Here is a 23,444-nt window from a genome sequence, read left to right as displayed (position 1 = left end):
CCGGTCCAAGGTTACTGCCGTTTTAATCTCTAATTTCTTCACACTAATGTTAATTAGCAGTGTGTCAATCCAATCTGGTTTAACAATGAAGGTGCATGTGTTCTTAGTTATAGGCGAAAGATATGTTGATGAACTAGCAAGTTTATCATATAATTACTTGTCAGAAAAAAAGCAAAATAGCAACAAAAAATGCAACATGTATATTGGTGTTACAAAAAGTGGAGTTTCTAGCACAAATGTCACACAGGTCGGTATCTCGTAGTGTCACCCCCCCCCCCCAAAAAAAGAAAAAACTTTATAAATGCTTTATGTAAATATGCAATTTATGTAATTTTCAACTCAGTTCTATTTTTGTGTCATAACGAAGATTTGGAAAACAAATATAAACTGTAAATTCATTTTATGCAAAATTTGTCCTAAATGATATACATTGTAACTTCCCCCTCCCCCTGCAATATTGGGCACTCTATTTTTGCTAAATTTGTTAGATTAAATATAATTTAAGATAGATTGGTGGACATTTTCTGAATTCAAGTATTTATATGTATTTTTTAACTATGAAATCTTCTTTGACTATCGCCCGGTGCGGCCTTCTTCTCCTGCTACTGATTACAAGGGACCTTTTTCTAATGCAAGACCAAGAATATGTGAGATTTTTAAATAGAATGCATGATTTTGCATCTTTTTACTTACACCTTTTTGCATTGAAAAAACAGGCTCATTGTAATCTCAAAACTTGTCTTCCATATTTTTCACTAACTTGCTCTTTTAGCACTGCTGTATAATATAATGAATTTCTTTCTGGGGCTGAAATCTGTTAATTCATATTTAGTATGATGTACAATTTTTATATCTTGTATATATTTTGTGAAACTTAAACAAGCAAGTTTAGTTAAAAAAAAAAGAAACCTTCCATCTCATGATGCATTGCTACCTTGCGATATAAGGTTGGCGATGCATCTCGATGTAGAAATTCCTACAACGCCCAGCTCTACCCTCTCGCTACATCACGGTTCTGGTTTATTTATTTGCCTTTATGAAAAGGTCTGCTCAACAGAAGTGTAATTTTCACTGCAAATTTATGCAGGGGTGCCTATCCCCCCCAAGCTCAATGGTGCAAATTCCCCCCCAAAAATTTTCTCGCTTTCGACTTGAGTTAAACATAACAATTTTTTGAGTGTTTAATTTTCAGTCAAATTCTCGGGGGCGGGGGTAGCGCTAACCAATACCATTTAAACTGAAATGTTGTTGGATTGTTGACCCACCTTGCTTTGCCTAATTTTAAAACGTGGACCTTGAGTGAACAAGTTTTGGGTACCCCTGAATTTTGCTACACCTTTTTTTTTTTCAAACGTATGAACAATTACAGGGACAACTTTCTGGTTTGGGATGGAGTTATTACTAGATTTATACAACATGAACCTGAACGGAAATTTATTGTCAATTAGATAGGGGGTCCGGAGAGTTTCTCCCCCGGAAAATTTTCGAAATAGTAATTTTAAAACCACAGTTTTACACTATAAATGGTGATGTTAGGAGAACAAAAAGTTTGGTTGCCCCTTCCCGGTAATTTTTAAATATTGAAACTTTAAAAGTGCAACTGTAAATAGTTGTGTCAAGGAGGGCTTCCGTTTGTTTTCAAAACTGTAGTTCTAAACACGCAGTGTTAGACTATCTGTGGTAAGAGATCCTAAGGCTCGCCCCTGGAAAGTTTTCAAAATTAAAGTCTTAAAAACGCTATCTATGGTTGGGGGACAAGCAGTTTTCTGAAGTTGAAGTTCTAAAATCGCAATTGTAGCCGACCTTTGTGACGTTAAGAAAAAGAGTTTTTGGAAGCTCTCCCGGAATTTTCTCGATGTTGAAGCCCTAAAAACCAAATTTAAGACGACTTTTTAATAATGTTGACGAGAGTGGGGAGAAGGGAGAGGGGCGCTCCACTTAAATTTCCGAACTTGTAGCTTTAGAAACGCAATTTTAATATATCTTAATAATGTTAGTGGAAGGTGAATTTCGGTGCTATTCCCCCAGCAATTTATTGAAATTGATACTCCAAAAACACAATTTTAGGCTTATCTTTGATCGTGTAAAGGAAAGAGGGGAGAATCAGGGGCTCTCTCCTATAAATTTTTCAAAATTGCATTACTACACACAGTTTTTAGATGACTCTTGATGATAAAGAGGGTGTCATTCTGGCGTTAGTGGGGGCGTTCTCCTGGAAGTTTTCCAAAAGTGAAGTCGCATAGGCAAAAAAAAGATAGATCATACACACCATGACAGATTTTTTCGGAAATCCTCAAAAATGGATTCAGCTATTCTTCACGCATCGAAAATCAGAACTCGAGAATTTTAACTAATCAAATATCCTTCTATATATATCAGATATGGAAGAAAGTAAATATGATTTACGAAAAATAATTTAAACACCTTAGGAACAGACTGTTCTACTTCCAGCAGCGAAAACCAACATCACTGAAAGTTTTAATAAAAATCATCTTATGATAAATTGAAACAATCAGTTTTAAAATGGTAGAGAAGAAGGGAGTAAAGTGAAATGAGCAAAATTCTTCATAAGCTTAAGCTAGTTAATGAAGAAAATATAATAATTGTCGATTGGAGGGACTTCAAAACTCGTTCTTATTCTTAACGATTGTCAAGGTGCAAATGAATCAATGAAAGACTAGAGCATACTGGTCAGAATTATTACAAACAATAAAACATTTTTGCCGTCCCTCCCTCTCATCACTGTCACACGTATTCATCATGCAGAATTGTGTTACTTCCGGAAAATTTATAAGATATTGAAAAGAAAACAAATCTTCTGACACCAACTCCATGCCGTCTGTGATGCTCCTTTCATTGAAAAAGGGACACGGTCATTAAATTTTGGAAAGAGTACCAGGGCCGCCGCTATTTCAAAAAACTGGGGGGGGGGGGGGGGGGGGGTACGCTTTTGGCTTCCCCTTAATTTTTTCAAACGCATGTTCCAATATGCAGAGAGAGAAGCTCAAATTTATTTCGGCGACCCATACATTTTTTTCCACTTAGCAATTATTTTCAGGACAATATTTTTCATCAAAAAAAAAAACATATAGGAATGTTTCGGCGAGCCCTATCCTATGGGCTGTTCTAATGAAATTTTTTTAAACTGAAGAACCATGAAGCATAGTTTTGTATAACCAGGGCCGCCGAGAGACAAGGCGTGCACCATGTTAGTTTTGTCGCCTTTCCTCCCTCCCTTTATGCTAATTTTACTTAATGCACAATACTTTAATTTGAACCGAGCCCATTGTTTCCGACTAGGCAGACATACCCATTCTGCGGCCTAGTGCAGAGTGTACTGTACTGAATACTTTTTTTTTGGTTAATAAAAATGTTTGAAACGTACATTTCCGCGACTCTTAATAAAAGAGAATCATGGATGTTCCCGAATTGTATTTTAAGATTACATTTTCTATTCAAATTTTACAAAAAAAAATGCTTTTTGCCACTATTATTTCAGTTGTTTATTTATAATTGCTATTTTAATTTTTTAAAACAACGAGGAGTTTCCCTTTCTTTTCGTTCGTTTTCATCGCTAAAATGAAATTGGCGGTCCCACTTCTGAAAAACTGGGGGGGGGGGGTGTAGCACCCCGTCTTAGCGACGACCCTGAAGAGCGCGTGAAAAAAGTATTATTAATGCATCTATTTCTTGTTGAATACATTTAAATATTTTTTCTTTCCAAAATTCAAAATTTTCATGTTCTAAAGGGAAAAAAAGTTCTGGAAAAACACCGCCATAATCCCCCTTGTGGGCACCCCTGAATTTATGTTGATATTATGTGTGCATTATTCAAGAACTTAAAAATCATTAGTGTGAAAGGAAAAAATCTTACATGTAAATACTGTTATACATTTAGCCGCTGTTTTAGCGTTCAACTCTAAATGCTTAAAATACATTGCTACATTTGTTTCTGTTGCTCTTTTTGAGTAAGAATTGGATTTTGTTCAAAATATGCTTAGGAATCAATGAAGCATGTTTTTTTTTCATTTTCATGTTTTTTTGCTTAAAATTGTAGCTTCAAACTTCTTCAAATATTTCGTTTTTCTTTATTTCTTACTAAGCAAAAACACTCCCTATTTTCTATTGTACTTTATATTTTTTCAAGATTGATCTCTACTTTTACCACTTATGTAGAGATGAAGCATCTGCAATATTTATTCTTCATAAGTAGAGTGCAGTTTACATGCACCAAAAGTGTCTAAAATATCCACTAAAAATTGAATAACATGCTGTTAAATTTTTTTCACTCACATAGAGAATATAAGTAGAGTGTATTAAAATTACTGTTCACACAGAAAATGTTATGCTCTTTAACTACTTTATTATCAATAAATCTCTGCACATTCTTCCAGGCCCTCTACAGTTAAGCATTACCATTTCTAAAGAAAAAATGCTTTCAACTTTTGCGGATTTAATTTAGTTTTAAGTGTTTATGTTTGTCCTGTGCTGATTGTTTCTCTTTCTCACTATTTAATTACATTTCCCTTGTTAATTGAAACTTTCCTGTGAATGTAAATTAAACTGTTCACCAATATGTATCAGAATGTAGTCTGGACATTATTCCCATGTGGGAGATACTTGTAGATATACAGCGATGGGGTCGAGGATGAAAGAAGCAATATAAAACTTATTTTTATATACAGAGAAAAATGCTTAACCATAATTGAGGACACAAATATTTTTTCTAGTTAAAAGAATTTTATGCAAAAAAATTTGCTTTAATTGTACCGCCAGTCTTGCATAATATAGACGAACGCGCAAACGGTGTAAAATTTTTGGCTCTGCAGAAATTTTTTTCAAACTGCTAACGTTACTAAAAATATAAAAATGTTTTTTTAAGAGAATTTTTTAAAAAATTCCAGAGTTTATTTCTGTGAAAGCCTTTCTCCAAAAGCATTTTAAAGCACATGTGTAAAAAAAAATAATGGTTTTGGCAGTTTTCTTCAGTTGGTGAAAAATAAGCAAACTATTGTAATTATATTATTGTAAAACAAATTAAATGATTTAAAGCACTTTTTTTTGTCTCTTTCATATATAAATATAAATTTAATTTTTTATTCAAGGGCGAGTTAGGCAAAATAATTATTTGCAGAAAATTTTCCAGTTAGGATTTGTGTTCGCAGAAACCTTTTCATTTTATCTAAGTCTGTGTACTGCTATAGCATTTTGTGTTAACCAACTTTTCACATTGAGCATTTTTGTGTTAAATGTGTTTTACTGTAACTGTTTATAATTTGACACTTTGTGTAACATGAAGAGTTAAAAGTTGTTGGCTCAAAGTATGATCTGGCAACAGTGCACTGTAATGAATGTTGGCATGAATCTGGGCTCCATACCTAAGTTGAAGAATAATAAAAAAGAATTTTATTTTTGTAAAATCTTTAATGCAAAATAAAAAAATTAATTAATAAAATTACTACACAAATAAATAAAAATAAACTCGTAAATAATGCATACATGCATTTTGAAGTTGCAACAAACCCCTTTTGCAGTGCACCCAAGTTCTGATGTTATATTGCAGTTATCAAAGCGGTCTAAAACTTCTTTGGTTGCCTTGATGATAACCATTATGCAACAGCCAAATGTTTTTTTACATTCATACTGAATAAATTGAAAAAATAATTTTAAGCTTTGATGTTAATAATGAATTAAATTTATGTATTTTCATGTGCACACAATGTTTATTTTACAGCTTATGTAAAAGTGACTCATCTGAAATTCATACTTCGAGAAGCTGCTGATGCTGTGGTTATCACTGCTTCTGGTAATAAATGTTTTAAAACATATATTTTGCTCAGTAAGTTACCAACCTATAGCCAGGGCTAAGGCAGAAATACGTGAAATACACCGCCAGCTCAGTCAGTTCCAACCAAGAACTGCAGTTTCGTGCTTATTAGCACTCATCAGCCCTGCATAGGAGTGACTGAGCTGTAGGTGGAAAACCTCTTAAGGAAGCCTAGAGTGCCAAACAAACTGGTAGCTAATTGTTTCGGTCCCTCGTCTGGTCAGTGCTAATTCTGTATTAGCTATCAGTTTGTTGGGCACTCGAGGCTTCCTTAAGAGGTTTTCCACCTCCAGCTCAGTCACTCCTATGCCGGGCTGATGAGTGCTAATAGGCACGAAACTGCAGTCCTCGGCTGGAATTGACTGAGCTGGCTGTGTATTTCATGCATATATTTTGTATTCAACTACAGTATAACCTGAAATGCAGTAACCTCTTTTAACCAAGGTCAGTTTACTGAATTTTCATTTATATTATTTACCTTTTTGGCAAGTAACTGTCAGTTCAAGGTCACCAGAGACAGCCATTTCTACTGCAAACACAAATCTGTACATCAGAGCCCAGGGTTGGCAAGTTTCTGCCGAGGTGGTTAAAACCACTGGTAGAAACCGGTTAAAACCGGCATGGCAAAAACCCTTTTCTGCCACATTTGTGGCAGAAACTGGCAAAAACTCAAAAAATGACATAAAAGAAATCTTTGATACCCAACAAGAATTTAGCATGGGAAAATAATGAAATGTTAGCCGAAGCACAGTTTAATTACAATATCATTAAAAATCAAACATTATATTTTTTGCACTCTGCAGCTGTCTCTAAGAAAAGGTGGATTGAAAATATAAATGATTTCTTAATTTAATATGAATAGAGGACAAATAGCAGAATACTCTCGCAACAGAAGAACTAGATGGCAAAGCCATCAAGGATCCAGCAAAGATTCATGAAACTTTCATCAATTGTATATATTTTTTAAACTGGTCCACTAAGTAGTAACTGGGGTGGTTTTAAAATTTGACTGGAAAAATAAGTTTTGGGAAATAGGGTCAATTTGTTTTGTAAAGCTGTGATATTAGGTATAAAATCGAGGATCGGCAAGTAAAATTCTGGCATTTTCTTCTTGAGCACATGATAATTTTAATCCCAAGGATTTTAGATGACGTGTATAAGCTAGCAAATGACAACCAGTAACTGCCTGTTTAAATCTGTATGTCACTTCTTTTTCTTAAGTGCCCTTAAGATTCTCATCCTTTAGATTTATACAATTGTTACGAGCATCTGCAGTTAAAAGTTCTCTTTCTGATCAAACTAAATCAAAGGCAATTACTTTTATTTTTTACAATGATGAAATGGAATTACATTTTTTAGTTTACTTAAACAAATATCATTTTGTAATTACTTGAATTAATAAAGATGCTTTTTAATTTTTGCCAGTTTCTGCTGGTTTTTACCTGTTATAACCTGTTTTTGCCACCGGCAGGGCTGAAACCCAACCCTGTCAGAGCCAGAAAGACCTAAGTCACATTATGTACAGGAGAGAGGATTTTTTTTTTTGTGCATGCAAAGGATGGAATAATCGCTCTTTTAACCCTGGTAAAAAGTTGGTTTTTTTAAAAAGAATTATGTTCACACACATGACTCCATAGGCTTCTATCTACAAACAATGCATTAATAAATAGAAAATAGTTGGCCTTACGCCCGTCTGGCTCTGAGGTACAGAAATTATCCTTATATTTCTATTACCCATCAGCAAATTTTTGGAGTACTGAATAATTCTATCATTTAAAATGCCATAAAATCAAAAAAAAAAGTGATGAAATGTGCCAGTAGAATATTGTTTTGTGAAGTAATTTTTTTAAAAAAAAGAAAAAATTGCATTATTAACAACACAAAAAGATTAAAGTTAACTGTATAATTAAAAAAAAAATTATATTACATTAACTCATTTATGATGTTTATTGAAAATAATTGTTTATAATTAGAGTTATAGTGTTGAAAACACTATGTGTAATTATTTTGTAATAAAGTGAGCTCGTTTAAAGTCATAATTAAGTTTCTGCTATCTCTTGAGAGCCATTTTTCAGTACAGCAAACTCTCGATTAATCTGCTTTAGCATTACTTGGTCTCTCCTTTAACTGGCCTTCATTAATTTCAGTATGAAAAAAAAAAAGTTGTAAAAAACTATTGAAAAGTTCATAGTTTTGTGCTTTAACTATGAAATGAATTCTGACAGAGACTCTTTTTCTTTTATGCACATCCACAATTGATACATTAATATGCAGCATTAAAAAGAAGAAAAAAAAAAGCTCCTCTACTGATGAATTTTCTAGTGTACTGCATCCATCTAGAGGGCCATTTTCTACTGAGTTGAAGCCCAATTTTTAAAAAACATATAAATTTTTTATTTATGTAGTATTAAAGTATGTTAGTTGAACCTCAGGAAATGAGATAAAGTATTTGTTTTAACAGAATTTTTAAATATAGAATCAGTTCTGGAAAATCAGCATTATGATTTTTAAGTTTTCCCATTACAATCAACATACTTTGCATATTGTTGACTTATTGTATAAATATTATATAATTTTATTTTTTTTTTTACTTTTAAATGTGTCTACATTATGTTCCTTTTCATGAATAAAAAAAAATAAATATTGATGCAATATTTTTCAAAAGAGGAGGACTTCAAACAAAAATTTGATGTCCCATGCGTAATGCAAAAACATCTTTTTTATTTTTTGGCCTCAATTTTCACGAACAATAGACTCTGCTTTGAACATACTTTTATTTTCCTATTGAAATTCATTCCTAAAAGGTTTTTTAATGAACGTTTAATATTTAAAGAAATATGAGCATTTGTTTTTGTGTCCCGTGCATAACGCGAATTTCTCTAAAAATCTAGAAAATCAAAAAATTTACAAGCATTTATAACTGCAAGTAGATGAATTATTTCAACAACTTCAGTTATGCTGTAGAATACTTAATCATCTCGTGTAAGCCATTGAAAAAAAAATCTTACTTTTCTATCGCAGAAACCTCTATTGTAACGCATAACTTCTACAGCATACAAACTCTTGTCACACTTCACCACTAGCCAATTTTTGCAGCAACAAATACAATGCTCTTCACATTGTTAAATAATGTGAAATTTTTTGAAAACATTTGTTTTTTCAAAAAAAAAAAAACTTTAAAAAAAACCAGCATGTTTTTGTTAAAACCCTACGTAATTTTTTCCCATAGTTTAAATTATTATTTCTTTACAGATGAGATATGTTTCCTTAATTTTGGAACCTTAATTTTCACAACCTACAACTTGTTTTGTCATTGCTATATTGATAGAGCAAAGATATTAACTAATTCATATAGCAAGTTACAAGAGGTTGAATATGGATGTCCCACACGTGAGGCATGCAAGTAAATTAAATTTCAAAAAACAAAATTATTTAATAAAAATATAACTCTCTCGGTAGTATCTTTGTATCAAATGTAAAGATTAAAAAATATGCTTACTTCTGTGTAATTAAAATATTGAGATTTATTGCCAAATGTTGGTTAAAGTTTTGCATCTGATTATAACCGCACGTGACAGTGGAATGGCAGAATTTGGTTTAACATCATAGCCTTCATTTATTGTACGTAAAAAAGTGTTTCTATAGTTTTCCAATTGTCTAATATTTTAATTTGTTAACTATTTGGTTGCTGAATTTAGTATTCGAATGAACCGAATATTCGACTTATTTGTCGAATTGGCAGTATACCGAATACCAACCGATTGTTTGGTGTATACCTTATGGTTTTGAGAATAGTCCCAAAAAAAGATTCCTTCCAAAAAACTTTAAAATATTTTTAATGATTTAGTTGAGGAGACATATAAAAAAAACTTTTTCTGGTCGTAGCATGCAAAACTTTTAAAAGCTGATAAAACAGTTTGGATTCTTATCTTTAAAAATAGAATATGCTTCTTTCAGATATGTAACTAAATATAATTTTACTAATTTTATTTTTTGACCACTTTTACAAACAGTGATCTCAATCTCATCTTTTGTCTCTGATCTTGTAAATACATTATCTGGGTAAAGAAAAACTGGAGCACTAGATTCTGAGACTCTTGACAACTGACTATTACACTGGTAGTTTATAAATATTTATCCACAAGTTTTTTGCAATTGCAGAAACCGTACCTTTTCTTTTTTGTTTGGAGATTTATTTAGATATTTCAATGATTTTTTAGTACAAAGTAACATATCATCCTAATGGTTACATTATAACAGTTTAAAGTATATATATGTTACGGTAAATGTGATAAATCTGGTGATTTTGTACAATCCCCGGTGATGTTCACAATTCCCACTAAAATTGGTAAATGTGATAAATTATTGAATATTTAGCCACAGTTATCACATTTACGGGTTAATTTATACAAACCCCGACTCGTAATGAGGAATGTAATAAAAGTCGATGTACTTAGCCAAATTTTTTCAGTTTGCTCATAAACTTTACTTTTTTTATGAGGCATAGTATCTGTACGCGATGAGGGATTTTTATTGGATGCACTTGTCTGGTTCTGTGCATTTATTGACCATTTTAGTAGGATTTTAATTTCAATTCAATACTATAACCCCTCACTAATCCAAACCCTGTTAAACAGGCTTTTGATTAATCCGAATAGCCATTTAAATGTACACTTTATAGATAAAATGCAATTTAGCGTACTACTGAATCTTTCTAGATCATTTTTTTTTTGTTATGAATTTTAAAAATATTCTATTCAGTTTTATGTTTTATTCTCATGAATTCAAAAGACAATTTTTACTACATACAGTAGTTTGTTTATACACTTTGGAAAAATTTTTCCGTTATTTTGTTCGAACTGTACGTTTATTAATTCGTAAAACCTGGCTCCCCTATTTGTACAGATTAATGAGAATCTACTTTATTTGATGTGCTGGCAAGACCTTTTTTTCAGGGTGGTTGCTTTCTCGTTTTTATAGTTTCTAACAATGGCAGATATGCTTCAGCATTTCAATTTCAACTTTTAGTAACTGTCATAAACTCAAAAAAAAAAAAGGTACACAGGTCTTTGTTGACAAAAGAAAACTGTGACGATTCATTAACAAAGGTCAATTATTGTAAAAACAAAATTAGTGAAAAAAAATAGTGGAAATATTCCGGAGGGTATCGTTGAGTAAAAAGATATGACGTAATAACAGTTTTGTCAATGTTTAAAAACATCTAGCCCTTAAATAAGACAGCCACAATGTTAGATTATACGTGTATTTTAAAGAAATGCTTATCGTAATTCATGAAGCACATTTGTCAGTAGGCTATGGTGCCAGACACAATATTAAACGAGCCATTAAGAAAAGTTACATAAGTAATATTACCAAAGCAGTTTATAATTTCCAATATAATTTACAATATATATTGTACGCAAAATGTGTTTTATAAGATATCTAATGAAAATCATGTAAAAGAGTGTTACTTTTACTCATTTATTTAGTTTGAAATATTATTGCATCATGACAACCATCATGATGTTTTTCTAATTAACTACGCATTTTCAGAAAAGTTGAAAACATTTTCCCATCTTTGGAATTAAGACTTTATTCGGAAAAATTATTGGTATTTACAGTAGAAGACCGTTATAACGCCGACCTGTATAACGCAATTCTCTATAAACCGCACTGCTTTTCAGAAGTAAACAATAGGTTTTGAAGTTTAAAAAATCCCGCTGTTTTGCTTTGCAAACATAAAAATGGTTAGGCAAATTAAATTTTTTAAAAGTTAAGTTCTAAAGTTTATCTTTCCATCTTAATTCAAAGCTTTTAAATTGAAAATGAGTACTCATAGTAAACAGAAAATACCAGATGGCTCTTGAAAATGCAGCTGTTATGCAAAAAATGAAGCTAGCAGAAGTGCAGGATTTTGATTGTGAAATATATTTATTTGTGAATAACTCTTTGTAATTTTGGTGCTTTAATACTCATTGTAGATAAAACTCATTCTGAAGTGCTAATATATAGATATATTCTGAATATTAGTTTCAAAATTTGTGAAATCTGTATAACGCCAAAACCTGTATAACGCAAAAGCTCTGGTCCCAAGGTGTGCGTTTTATAACGGTCTTCTACTGTATTACATTCCCTATTGCGAGTCGGCAATTGTAGAGGGGGAAAAAACAGTAAATTTCAACACTTTTACTTGGTTTCATGGTGCCAGCTAGGGCGGCAATTTGTAGTACACCCCCACCCCGCCTGAACGCTCCAAAAAAAAAAAAAAAAAAAGTGTTTATGCAAACATAAAGTTCATACAATTGTCAGAAATAAATTTCAATTTATGTTGTTAATCGAAAATTTACATTAAAAGACAATTAAAATTATGAATGCATTTTATAAAATTGCCCACGCAATACTGTAATCGTTTTTCTATAAAATTCAATAAATTAAGCAATTAAATATTTATTTGGGAAAATTTATCAGAATTGCAATATTTGTATTCTAGTTTTTTTTTTATAAACTCTGACTATTTTGAGTTTTACCCCCCCCCCCCCCCGAAAGGTGTAATACGGAGTGGACCGCTCCCTCCTTACCTTCCCGTAGTGACGTTTCCGATGGTGATTTATGATATATCATCTAATTTGTTTGTTCTAAGATATTTATTTAATGTAAAACAAAGCAAAACTAACTTGATTACTTTCTTTGAATGAAATATTTTTTTACGCTTTGATAAATATCAAACCTTGTTTTAATTGTAAAAGTAATTTTTGGTGTTGAAAATATTATTTTTTTGGAATTAAACCCTCGTTACTCTACAGAACTATTCAAATTTATTGCATTCCCCATCACAAGTCAGGGATTGTATAAATTAACTGATAAATGTGATAAATATTGAATAATTGATCAGATTTACCAAGTTTATTGGTGATTGTGTATAATCACCGGTAATTATATACATTCACCAATTTATCACATTTACCGTAACGTATATATTAATTATGTAAAATATTTTTTATTGAACTTTCACTTAAAGTGGTAAATATTATTGCCAATATCAGTTTTTATTTCATTAGATAAATAGCTATCATTTTAATTTTCGAATTCTTATAGCTGAGATAGGGTAACATTCAGACATGTCCCGTGCATAACATTGGGTATGTCCCGTGCATAACACAAATTAAATAAATTTGCAAATTTTCTAATTATTGTATTTGATCAAAATGTAGCATAATTGGACTGAAGTACTATTTAGCTGCGAGGAAAAAAATACAATGGTTAGACAGAAGTTCTAAACTCACAGTGTTCATGATATATAGGAGTAAGAGTGGAATTATTTTTTCTAAATCCTGTGCATAACGAGCATATTAAATCATTTTTTACATACTTAAACTAAAATTTTTGTTTTGTTTTCCATTTGAAATTTTAGAAACAATCTTGATTTATGATGCAATTGCAAAAAAAAAAAAACACTCTGATTTTTTAACCTTACGGTCATGTGGCCAAAACTTCTATTTTTCCTACTTTTTGGGAGCTCATTTGATTTTTTCTCTGATTCCCCCCCCCCCCCCTTCCTCATAAGAAATTTGCTATTTTCAGAAAGGCAAGCAAATAAAAAATCATCAATATCACTAACACATGAAACACTTCCAGAAAATGCATAAAATCAGCATGTCTTCGGTCTGCCTTTTAAAGTTACCAATTTCCAAAATCTTAATATATAAAAATCTTCTGTGCGGGCATTTGTCACCATAAGGCTTTTAAACGGCTGGACCGATTTTGATCAAATTTTTTGTGTGACGAGCATGGTTTCGAAGCGCGATGGATCGAATCGGAAACGTTTTTGTTAATTAATTGAAGCATTGGATGGCTATAATTCCCAAATGATTAATATTTATTTTAACCTATTGTTAAGCGAGAACTGAAATATTTAACTCGTTGCAAAAGGACATTAAAAAAGCCAGCTCTGCTTTGTGTAATAAAATTTCCTACTGTGATATGTCAATTGAGAATAGATAAAACGTAGAGAGAGTGAAGCCTTCATTTCTTGAAAGCAACGATTTTAGGTCAAGTGATATATTTTAAAGTAAAGTACTGGAAGGTTCACGCCCAGATCGATGCTTTAGGTTTTCCTAACCAAATGATCAGAAAGTACCGTACCTAGCAACATTTGTTTCTCGGCTGAAATCCATCTGAGTTTTGGCACCAATGTCAAGACTACTTTAAGGATTATCTAACTAATCAGTACATTATTAAAGGAAAAGATGATGGAATTTAAAGACTAAACAAATTTTATTTTCGTCCAGATGAATTTCAACAGGGTAGTTGTTTACACAAAAGATCAGTGCAGTGGAAGATTTTTATCTTTGGTGGAAACAACAAATTAGGCAATATATGAAGTTTTAAAAGTTTTCGTTCAAAAGATCGGACCGCTAATCGGTCAGAGTTAGTTTCGCTCACTGATCGGCTGGATTACAGTAACGTGGTGGCTTGGCGACTTTAGCTATAAACAATAGAGTTGGGTGATCATTTGTTTACATTTTTAAGTGACTGTTAAGTAATTTATTGTATTTTTTTATTTTGGCAAAATATTTCAAATTGCAAAGAATTGTTTTTCGTTTTTAAAGAGTGTTTAGTCAGTTTAGTTAAAGACTTTATTTTACATCGAGAAAGGGGCCGGATGGGTGATTTTTGCTTATTCAGGGAACTGTTTTTACTTTTATCATTTTTTTAAAAAGATATCCTTTCGATTGTTTTATTTTTTTTTTCATATGGGGGATGTTTCAGCAGGATTTCCCATTTGTTCTAGATGGGTAGTTAGTTTTTTACACTTAATATCTGAGGACGCTTTTTATCCTTTGAGTATGGCTGAAGGAACGGACCATCAAGTACGGGAGAAAAAATAGTTAATAAAACAACTGCTCTGTAGGCATTGCATAAATCAAGTTGTAATAAACATATGCATTTTGACACCAAGCAGCTTAAAACATTTCCTTTTTACTTATTATTTTCAACAAAACGGATCAAATACTTGGAAGTTCATTGAAAATTTTCAATTTACAACAGAACAAATTAATTTCAATTTACATCATTTTGAACGGAACAACGTCTGTCGGGTCCTCTAATATTCAAATAGGTTTTGATGTTACATGAGTGCATATAATTATTGTCATGAATTAAGCATTGTTAAAATGTTTTAAAAAAAAGAAAATATGCTGGCATAAATTAGATCCCTGTTCTTTAGTGTGCGGCTTTAAATATCTTTAAGTAAAATGTTTGTTGATTTTGTATTTCAGGGCCTTCTGGCAGTACAGTCGAGTTGTGGGAGTTACGAGAGAAGCCTGTTGTTTTTCATAAACTACTAAATGCTGCTTCTTTGGAGAACCAGCCTAAAACTGTGGTATGAATCAGAAGTTTAAAAATTAGTGGATTTCAGGGTTTTTTCTTGCTCTAAAATTATGCCCAATCCTGTTCTTGTTGTTTTAACTAGTGTTCACTCTAGGGAAAAAAAGGGCAGGGTGCTGACCTTTGAAAGGGGCACTTTTTAAAAAAAGGGCACGATTTCAACGCGGCGTCTCCCCCCCCCCCCATTTAAGACAAATGATGCACCACTCAAAAAGTACTGAGCGCACCTCCCCCCTCCCCCCCTCCAAAAAAAAAATAAAAAATAAGAGGAGAAATAACACTTAAAACACGTTGCAAAAATTCAAACAGTCTAGTCTGCACCATGACCTCCCCCCTCCCTTGATCGCCATCACCACTGACTTTAGTATTAAATATGATTTGATCCTGAAAACGCACTTGTGTTCAGAATAGGGTTAACTCCCCCCCCCCTCACACACAAATGCCAACTAAGCTAAGCACATTTTCCACACTCCATAGGAACATTTAGCTAATGCTAAAACTTGGCTTTGGGTGTTTTTCAACACTTTTCAGGCCATAATTTTAACTACCTATAAGAGTAAAAAAAAAGTTCTAGGCATTTTAAAACCCTTTGAATTTTAATTTAAGAAGAACAGTATTTAATAACTGATCCCCCCTTCCTACCAAAGAAACTGCCTAGTAATGTGCATTGTGCCATTAAGTATTTTACTAGACATCAAAAGTGTGATGAGTGTAAATTCTCCTTTTTTAAATATAGTACACTTCAAATAGAATAATTAACTTAAAATACTGTGTGCAGTTCTTCAAAAATGCAGTGGTAGCAAGTTGCAAAACTAAAAAGATTTTATTTGAGTTCTATTTCCTAGTCTTGGAGTTGTTCAAATTCATAACACAAATGTGTTCCCGGATGCATGCGTTTCTAAATGCAATGCATAAGCAGCTTGGGCCAAGCTAAGATTTTTATCTCAGACAATTTTTGTGAAAATTTAATATTTCGCCATTTTAATTTTGTGATTTTTTTTAAAAATCAATTGTATAATATTTATGAATGAAAAAAAAAACAGTGCAAGATTATTTCAGTTAGAAAAAAAGCACATGCAAGTCAAAAGTATGCTTTTTATTATGTCAATAAGTGTTTTAAATAATCTGTTATATGAGTCACACACACACATATACAAAGATAATAAAAATACTTAGCAAAAAGGAAAGAATTGAATGAACGTCCAGTCAATGCGATGTTTCCATTTCAAACGGTTTTTTTTTGGGGGGGGGGGGGGATAGGGTTAAAAATCCGAGATATTAAAAAAATACCCTTGCATTTTAGCCCAGTAAGCTTTGTACTATGTTCTTCTTAGGAAACAATCAGAAAGTTAACTTTCCAGAAACAGATGTGAAAAGATTGCTACGCAATCACTAGCAATGCGCTATAATTAGCTAAGCCTAATTTCCACGTGCAGACGAAGACGGACACAAAGGGCTGAAATGTTAGGAAATTGTCCTATTCCCTCTCTCATTGTTGATTCTCAGAAGATCAAGGATGGGAAGGAATGAAGCAAAGATCTCCCCCTTCCCAGAAGACCCCACTCCTTCCCACAACCTTTCAAAAACCAACCCTCAGTAGAGGGGAAGAACATGCCTTTGTTTCCTACTGATAAGCCTCTTTGAATTCTGAGAATCTCATCCCTTCTTCCCCTAGGTATTTGCTTCCCCTTTTGTTTATGGGGCCGTTTTCAAGGTGAAATTCTGGGAACAAGGATAAGACATGGGCCCTTTTGCAGACAATCGCTGGACAAATAAAATTGCCCCAATATCGCGGCAGGTCGAAACGATGGTTGAGGCATCTTTTTAAAAACAAAAGGTGCAATTTCTTATTTTTAAAAAGGGCAGGGCGCATTTCGCGATCTAAAAGAAGGGCAGGGCGCATTCTGCTGATATGGAAAAGGGCAGGGCGCTGCGCCCTTCAAAAACGGCCTAGCGGGAACACTAGTTTTAACTAAATCAGGACTGTCCAACTGACAGCTCGCGTCCCGCATGTGGCCCCCCAACACATATTGTGAGGCCCGCCAACTTCTTATTCAAAATATTTCTTTTCTCAACATTTTATGGTATCAAGAAGCATCCAAGACTACCAGTCTCGATCAAGCCGTGGTCCTCAAAATTTCCTCTTGATCGCTCTTTTACTCCTTTCATTGTATTGGAAGATAAAGGTACAGGACATCTGCAGGTCAAGGTCAAGCAGTCCTACCCTGCACGCTGGTGTTCAAACAAATTCCTAGAAAGAGCATTGCCTCGCGTTGGGGGGGGGGGGGGGTAGACGGAGGGAAGAGAGAAACATTTCAAATACGCAAAACCTGCCTGCAATTGGTTAAAAATAAAGACCCCCCCACTGAATTTATTTTATAATTAATAATTCAACTATTAATTGTTATTGTATTAGAGGTAAGAGGTTATTTTTCAACTTTTTCAAACTGCGGCCCACCAGGTGATCAGTGATCGGAGCTCTGGCCCGTGTGCTCTTTGCAGTTGGACAGCTCTGAACTAAATGGTAAGGTTAAGAAATTTGAAATTTATTTTTTAATGCTCCATTTTGAAATGACTAGTTTAAGCAGCTTCATGCCAGTGTTATTTTATTTACACTCGGAGGTTGGCAATTATTTACAAAATCAACTGCAACTCTCTTCAGGTATACTAATTGTTAGATTGGTATTAACAAACCTATATTCTTCTTCCTTCTTTAAAGTAGCAAAACCATGTAAAGATGAAATATTGATTTCTTAAATCCCCCTCCCCTAATTTTTATTGCTCTAACATTTTGAAAGATTTTGTTTTATTTAAAGAAATAAGTTGAAATCTAAGTAGCAATCTAGGTGAAACCATCATTGTTTTGCAATACCCATTCTTTTCGAGAGCTTTACTTCGTGAAACAAGTGCACCAGTTCATCTTATTTAATTTACAAGCTATTTGTGTTTCATTTTTTGCATGTAATGGTAATTGTTACCTAAATTCACACACACATATATGTGAAGTATGCTTCTTCTTAGAGCTAAATTATATATTACTTTCCAGATATGGCAGCATCATACATCATCAACTGCTACTTCTGCTGTAGTTGCTGTAGCAACTCCTAGATTATCTATATATGACACCAGTCCTCCACCATCTTACATTTTAGTTGCTTATAAAGATAATGCTATAAAATGTTTTTTATAGGTAAGTTTTGGGACTTACAACTTTAATTATATGTGAAAAACTGATTTTTCTGTTAATTTTGTCCTTGAAAAGATTTTAGTATTTGTTTTGTACAACAGTAGCTTTGGTTTGGTATGAGGCTGTAATTGCTTACCTTTTACACTAGTTGTGTAATTGAAACTACAACATTTCAATGTACTAATTTACAAAAGCTATTTTCGGTGCATAACTCTTGTTTCCTTACTATGAAGAAATATGCCTTGAAGTGAAAACATATGTGAAATTTATTTTTATTATAAATTTGGGCTTTACAAGATTGTATTTTCCCATGTAAAATATGAAAGGAAATTCTAAATTTTTCTTTAAAAATGAAAGCCCTTTTAATCTAATTAACACATGCTAACCTATAGTTTGAAAAATAAACTGATAAAAATATTTAGGAGTTACTTGTCTTTCCCTGTTGCACAATTTTTACTTATCCCTAACATGAGCCAGTAGGATAGTGGTTACAATGAGTGATGTGGACTGATTGGGGGGTAAAGGAGTTGGAGTCGTTAGACAATAATCCGACTCCAGGCTTTTTTTTTTTTAAATTTTCACTCTCCTTGCATTTAAAAAAAACTGACTACCAATTATTTCGATTACATGAATGAAGGCATTCTAATAAGAAAATAACTCATTGACAACCAGGTGGCTTGATTGTTTATTGAACTTTCTGTAATTGCTACCTCCCCTAGTTTCCTTGTTTTTTAAATTTTCTTTAACTAATAGCAACTGGCAGCAAATGTTTTTTTTTTTTTTTTTTGCCTAACGTTTTCTAAGTAATCACTTTCATATAAAAATAATATATTTTTTACTTTAATCTCAGTTATAAAATATTAAAAGGAGTTAGTCAAGACCCCAAGTTCCGGAGGAAACTTCTGAGATTGTTCGGTAAATTCAAATGCATGTTGGTGCGAAAGCACTAATTTTAACGTTTTTTAAATCGAAAGACTGTCTGTAAGCTTGGCTCTCTCTAAAACGTATGACTTAAAATAAGCATATAATTTCTTGGTTACAAAATTCAATAATTGCGATTAATCTTAAAATCTTCATATAAGGGTTAATTCAAAAGCAGCCAATAAAATGAAAATCAAAAATTGAGCAAAGAAATATAAGTATAGTAAAAGCTATTCATTCAAAGCTGTATACCATCGCATTTTGTATAAAATTTACTCCAGATGTACATGTACCTGGCCTTTCCCTGCAATATAGTACTCTATTATCATTGAAATTTTATAGATGAAATTTAAGCTTTATTATTGTGGATATTTTATGTAAATAATGAATTTATATTTTTATAAACTCTGAAATTAAGTTGAGATGTCACCCACCAGATGGGTGTCACCCAGGAGAGGGGAGGGGGACAACCCCCCCTTTCAAGAAAAGTTTTTTGACTTAGCAAATAAGTTATTTTTTTTTTCTCTCAAGTTGCATCTTTAAAAAAATTGAAATCACAGGATTTGATCAACATCTATTTGTTAAACATTAAAGGGGAGCAAGTTAATCCTTTTCAATCTTGTTAAAAATGGGATTTTTATGTAACCTCTTTAAGATTTCTTGGAGAAATATTTTAGAATTAAAATACTTATATTTTTTGTAATCTCCGAAATTTACTTGGGGTGTCACCCAGGGCAAACTACCCCCTCTCAAGAAAGTTTTTGTGACTTAACAAAAAAGCTTTTTTTATCTCAAGTTACAGCCTTCAAAAATTAAAAGTACACTATTTGATCAATATCTATTTTTTAAACATTAAAGGAAAGCAAATTAATCCTTTTCAAATTAAATGGAATTTTTAAGTAATCTCACTTTAAAACTGTGGGAAAATTTGGTTTTCAAATTGAATTTCTAACATTGCATGCATTTTAGGTTTACAGTAAAATACAATGCAAAAATTTCATAAAAAGGAATTACTATCTCAATCCCTGTTTAGGGTTTTCCCCCTTTCCCGTGAGGGAAGGGGGGGGGGGGATAATTGGGAAAAAAGGGAAAAAAAATTTAAAAGCCGGAGTCGAATTCAGACGTTTCAAAATCCAGGAGTTCGAGTCAGCCATTTTCCTTCCCACTCTGCAGCCCTGATTACAATGCTTACGAGTCGCAGGAACAACTGTTTTTCAAATCCTAGCTGTGTACTTTCTCTGTGCTTTCTTCTCAAATGTTAGAAATATTTCACCTGGTTGTTAATTTATTTGATGGTCATTGACCAAATGAAAGTAAATATTTCTGGAACAATCCTCAATTTAAAATATATAACTCTTTGCATTTTCCACTGAGCTACTTAAAACTACCTACCCCAGGTTTCTGATAAGTAATTTAGTTTTGTCTTTCGGAGCACATTTATACCTTTGTTTGTAAAAATTATGTCTATAAATATGTATATAATAGTTGTTTAGCTTGGTTTTATAAATTCAATGTAACCTGATTGTGAGTGCATCATTTTTTGTTCAGAAATAGCTATCAAAGCGTGTCATTTAAGTTTTGTATTTAAATTTAATTGAGACTATTTTATTCTAGAGAATCACTACAACTGGTTTGTAATATTTGCGTCAATACGGGAACTCATCGAAGGGATGAACACAGCATTTACAGCCACCAGCAGGGTATATTTTAGTTTTAATCTTTCAAGAATTTATTTCTTATCAGATGTGTGTTGTTGATTATTTATTTTGTTTTTGTTTTTTTTTGAATCTTTATGGTGATTTAAAGAATTATTTTTTTTTTTTTTACAATCAATACTACTAGGTTTTGTTTAATATGCACCTCAAGAAATCTAATAAATATACTTTGCTTTTCCACAAAAGATTGAAATTGTTGTTAGACTTTTTTTTTAAACTGCTCCATGCAAGTTGAAAAATTGGTTATAAAGTTAATTAACGGTTTTTAGGTTCAAAGCAGTATCTTCATGGTGCAGCAATAAGTGATATGCAGCTGACATGGACTGGGTGCACTCTTATAGCAATTGATTCCTTATCGCAGCTATTTTTGTATCGTTTATCACCAATAACAGATCCAGGTAATTTTATCAAATATATATGGGCTGTCCATAAATGATATTCTCTTTTTTTTCAACATTTTTAACACCCCCCCCCCCCCCTCTTTTAGCACATGTCACACTGTTTTTCAAAAACATTATGGTTTAAAAAGTATAATGTCACAATTCTTGTTACCCTCCCCCTACCCTAGGGTGGTTCGAAAAACTTTTTTTCAGCTAGAGTCCAGGACATATTATGGTTTAAAAAGTATAATGTCACAATTCTTGTTACCCTCCCCCTACCCTAGGGTGGTTCGAAAAAACTTTTTTTCAGCTAGAGTCCAGGACACCCCCTATTTTATAGATTTACTTATAGCAATATGCTGTAAAAGTTTTAGCTTCTTACTCAAATTTAAAGAGTGCTCAATGACCCCTCAATTTAACATTAGCCGTAGCATAGAAAATGTCACAAATTTAGAAACATTTAATTTCCCCAGCTGTTTTATTGTAAATAATTATTTTATTGCAATGTATATGCATATTACTCGTTAGAGTGGGCCGAAAAAACAAGTTTTTTTTATTTCGATGATGGGTAGTGCGGAAAAAATGCCATTGGTAGAGCAAAGTCCACATAAAAAAATTTTGCATTTTTTTGCACTATTTCTTGATCTGCCGCAATTAGGTTGAAGTTTTGAAAAAATGCTGTTTTTTTCATGTTTTTAGCCAAAATTAGTAAAAATAGTACGTTTTTATTTTCGATGATGAGTTGCGCACAAAAGTTGGTGGTATTAAACTCCCATTAAAATTTTGAGTTGTGTGGTATAGTTCTTTCCTTTGCCACAAATTAGTAGAACGTTTGGCAATTGATGGCATCAGATTCATTTTTAGATGCGTGGTGTGTCATAAATTAACTACTTATTGCACATAAAATTTGAAATGTGCTATTTGAAAACTTTGTGCTGCTTCATTCAAAATTAAGGTTAAACAGCACAGAACTCAACAAAGAGCTAATTTATATAGTGTGGATTTACAGAAAATTTCTGCATGTACTTTCAACAGAGAGTTTTTATCTACGCTGTTTTAGGTAATAAAAGCTTTTGTCAAGTTAAATCTCTGCACTTTAGCACTTTTACTTCTGTTACAGTATTGCTACATTGAAAGCATCTTTTCCTTCGTAGTCATCTGCAAATTCCGTGCTATTTTAGTATTATTTCTGTTTACTGCACACAGCTAGTGTAGGAATGCAGATTCTAAAATTGTTTCGGAAACTATGTTTATTTCAGTTTCTTGTGACAAAAAACATTTCGTGATTTGAGTATGGCCAGTATTAGTTGAGAACCAAACTGGAGCATATCGTCGTATTCAGTTAACCTGAATTTTAATTTTAGAGCCCTAAACCTTAAACACTCGAATTTCTTGATCCTTGCATCTTCTTTTAATTGCTATCTATTTATTCAATTAATATTCATCGCAATGTTTTGATACCTTGGTTTTCGTCAGTTTCCATTTCTGAGATAGCATTGTTGTGAATTCTTAGGATGGCCATGTTATTTACTATTTGAAATCATTTTTGCATACCCTGGTCATTTCTTTAGGCAAATCATATGGGCAAATAAATTCCTATTACAAACAGTGCAAGACATCGTGAGGCATCTTTGGGTTTCAAGGTACTTAAGTGAAAGTAAAGAGTTCTATGGGCAGCTGTGAGCCACCGAGACTATGTAATAGGCCCTGGTTGGCTGTCTTGAAACTCTGGAAAGCTCAGTCCAGTTAAAACAGCTGCACAGCTACCAATTCTTCCAGTATATTACTATCCACAAGTCGAAAAATATTGATTGGTGGCCTGCTATCTAGGAGAAACTTTTTTTTTACATGTATTTTTGAATCACCCTACCCTACAATTTCACAAACTGTTGCAGTTTCCCGAACCCCCCTCTCAAAGTGTGACATCATTTGTCAACAGCCCCATAGTATTTTTATATGAGAATTGAGATATATTTTTATATTAACCCTTATTTTCTATAACAAACTTTTGAGCTTTGGCCAAATGT

At 32.7% G+C, this 23,444-nt stretch overlaps 1 protein-coding gene across 1 annotated transcript in view; it reads left to right on the top strand.

The window, feature by feature from the left end:
• LOC129222081 (mediator of RNA polymerase II transcription subunit 16-like) overlaps positions 1-23,444 on the top strand; it is a 57,969-nt gene that overhangs the window by 13,053 nt on the left and 21,472 nt on the right. The window contains exons 9-13 of the mRNA XM_054856510.1: positions 5,735-5,806; positions 15,106-15,209; positions 18,261-18,400; positions 20,934-21,022; positions 21,307-21,435. Of these exons, the coding sequence (XP_054712485.1) occupies positions 5,735-5,806; positions 15,106-15,209; positions 18,261-18,400; positions 20,934-21,022; positions 21,307-21,435 (534 nt within the window). The remainder of the gene's footprint in view (positions 1-5,734; positions 5,807-15,105; positions 15,210-18,260; positions 18,401-20,933; positions 21,023-21,306; positions 21,436-23,444) is intronic.

The sequence above is a fragment of the Uloborus diversus genome, chromosome 5 (genome assembly GCF_026930045.1).
Source record: "Uloborus diversus isolate 005 chromosome 5, Udiv.v.3.1, whole genome shotgun sequence".
NCBI classification, from domain to species: Eukaryota; Metazoa; Arthropoda; class Arachnida; order Araneae; family Uloboridae; genus Uloborus; species Uloborus diversus.
This window is presented reverse-complemented; position numbering and strand designations above follow the sequence as displayed.